General features: G+C 45.1%; 1 protein-coding gene across 4 annotated transcripts in view; it reads left to right on the top strand.

Moving 5' to 3' along the window:
- Positions 1-1,152: 1,152 nt before the first annotated feature.
- Positions 1,153-2,773, top strand: part of FAM13C (family with sequence similarity 13 member C) — a 139,432-nt gene continuing 137,811 nt past the window's right edge. For 2 of the 4 annotated variants that reach the window (XM_006147062.1, XM_006147061.1), the window contains exon 1: positions 1,550-1,718. In XM_006147062.1, coding sequence (XP_006147124.1) covers positions 1,657-1,718 — 62 coding nt within the window. In that variant the 5' untranslated portion in view covers positions 1,550-1,656. The other 2 variants (XM_014587272.1, XM_006147063.3) reach the window with 2 other exon arrangements.

Genomic DNA, 2,773 nt, shown 5'->3' with positions numbered 1-2,773 from the left:
TTGACATGGCCATTCCCCCAGGGGGTGATTTCTCACTTTCCCTCTCTCTGTCTGTCTGTCTCTTCCCGTGGGCACATGTGCCCTATGACCAAACTATTAAAAAAAAAAAAGTTAAAAGTGTGACTCATACAATTATAGGTATACTTTAGAGATCTATTCATTTATTAATGTGAGGTCCAACAGCATTTTGAGGATTTACATATTTACAGGCATGTAAAAAGAATGTTTGGTTAGTTGCAAAACTGGTTAATCTACCGTGCAATAAAACCACAAAGGTTGGTCATCTCTGTTTACAGACAAACTGAATAAAATGTACCAGTTAGCATCTAACTTCACTCTGGCTAGTTAACAGGGAACAGTAAAGTCAAACACAAATATGCTCTCCTTGACAATTAACTAGCTCTTGCTTGGATCTGTTAAACACTGTCTCAGTGTGACACTGATGGATCAGGCTGCGCACTCCTATTTCCAAGTTTTGGGTAAGTTTTCTAAATTTTCAAAAATGATAAAAAATGAGTACTTTTGTTACGTTAACTCATCGTGTTTATAATAGTTTGGACTAAAAAGCCACCTTCTCAGCTGCGCCTGGAAATGGAGAGATTAAAAGGGAAGGGGATCTTCTTATTTCAAAATTCAAACAAGCATCTTTCACAAACACTGTTCATTCCATATCAAGGTCAACATGGCAGGAGAAATGAACAATGGAAAGAGGGCAGGACAAATGTCCCCAGGGGAAAGAAGCAAATGGGGGCTGAGAGCCTGTCCTTCGCCCAACAAAAGGACAGCGTTCCTAGACCCAGTCACTCCATCCTTTGTAAAGGTGCTAGGGAGTGAGCTCCAGCCGGTGGCTCTGGGTGTAGCAAGCCCCACCCCTCGCACGGTGTCCTAGTCACCAGCTAATGCCTACAAATAAATTCTCCACCCGCCCTGCGTGGGCTCATTCACAGCTCTGTGGTCCTGGCTGGGCGCTTCCTCTCCCGGACTGAAATAACAGAGCAGACAGATGGGGTGCGATGCCGCGAGTCTTCCTTCAGGGGCTCTTCTTTTTCCTAGGCAATAAAAAACAACGCACAATAAAAATAAAACGCAAAACAGCAGCAATCTCCCCCTCCCCCTCTGGTTCCCTCTCGGCTTTGCCCAAACGATGGCTGAATCTCTGCGAACCCCCATCTCCAGGGAAGGGGGTAGGGAAGGGGGTGGGGGAGGTTGCTCGGTAGGATTGGTAGGAGACAACGGGAAGAAAGCAAGTCTCCCGGGTATTTCGGCACCTAGGCAGAAACAGCAGGGCATTGCGATTGCCAGCCTTGGGGGTGGCCGGCCAGAAAGCCCGGGACTGAACGCGGCGCCTGGGCGGGCGAGGTTGGGGTCGCGCGGTGACTCTCCAGGTGCTCTTCGCTGGATCCCGGGGTCCCGGCCGCATCGCCGCGCCCCGCCCAGCTCTGTCCCCGCAGCCTCGCGGGCTGCCGGGCTTTGTGGTTCGCCGGTGCGGCTGGGTCCCTGCTGGGGGTGTCGTTACGAGCATGTGCAGACAGCAGCCCAAGGTAGAGCGAGCGTGCCGGGCGAGCCCTGAGACTTGCCTTGCAATGCCATGTTTGTGTATGTGCTCTGACTCCCGGAGAGCAATCAGGGAGACGGCTCCCCGGCCGGACTTGGCTGATGTTTTCTTGTTTCTGTTTCAGCCTTCAGGATAATTCCTTCAACAGCACCGTTGTAACAGAGTAAGTGATTCTTGCCATTAAAATTAGACTTGCATGCCTTTCTTTGGAAGCAACTATAGTGAAGGTATCCTCCGCCGAACCCAGCCGCTCTTCTATTAGATGCATTGTCTCCTGTAATCTGTGAAGGGGCCGTGAAGACAGGGCTTGACTGATGGGGCCCAGAAATCTTTCCAGGTTAAAACCAGCGTTCTAGCAGCTGCGGGAGAGAGATTAAAACCAGCCGATAGCTTGTGGGAGCTCAGTGCTCCAAGAGACGTGTTCTTTCAGCTCAGGTTTTTAAAAGACCTATTTGACATGTTAGCAAGGAAGCTTTGTTGTATTTTGCCAACATTGGTGTCAGTTTTCATGGAGAGCACACTGTATACATTTACAGCAAATAGGAGGTAGATGTGAAATGACGAGTTGAATTCCATCGTGTGATAAACAGGCTAAACTTATCCTGCCTGTCTCGAAATTTTTAAGACATAGCAGAGTAAACTTTTCTTGCATGTCCTTTGTCATTTTTGTCTTCTGACCTCGAAGATCTGGCTATAGGAGGACTGAATCATCTGGTCCTGTAGTTAAGGCTATTGATTGAGGAAACACCGTTTAAACAAGGGGTGAAGGAGTATGTTTTACTCCAGGCCAGTACTTTTTAAAAATTTAATATTTGTAGTTCATAGTTATCATCCCTTCCTTAATATGTTTTCCAACTGTCCTGGATATGTTAAAATTAATAAGTAGTGTACTTTACTAATGCTATATGTATATATTTAAACATACATATAGACATACATATAGGTATGAACTATGTATACATCATCTAGTAATCTTTTCTCTGGAAAATTTACTATGTCTACGTCCAGGACTTTTTGATAGAAGCCACTCTAAATAGCTTTTTGGGAAAAAGGTATGTATAAAATTGTATACTCAAAAAAGTATGCTTAAAACAAATTGTACACTCAACTCCATTTTTAAAAGTGTTAGGAATTTGAGATAGATACAGCTCAACTAACTTGGAAGCTTTTTTTTTTTTTTTTTTTTTTTTTTTCTATACTTGGCCAAAAACAAAAAAA

The sequence above is a fragment of the Tupaia chinensis genome, unplaced genomic scaffold (assembly GCF_000334495.1).
Source record: "Tupaia chinensis unplaced genomic scaffold, TupChi_1.0 Scaffold000199_1, whole genome shotgun sequence".
NCBI classification, from domain to species: Eukaryota; Metazoa; Chordata; class Mammalia; order Scandentia; family Tupaiidae; genus Tupaia; species Tupaia belangeri.
This window is presented reverse-complemented; position numbering and strand designations above follow the sequence as displayed.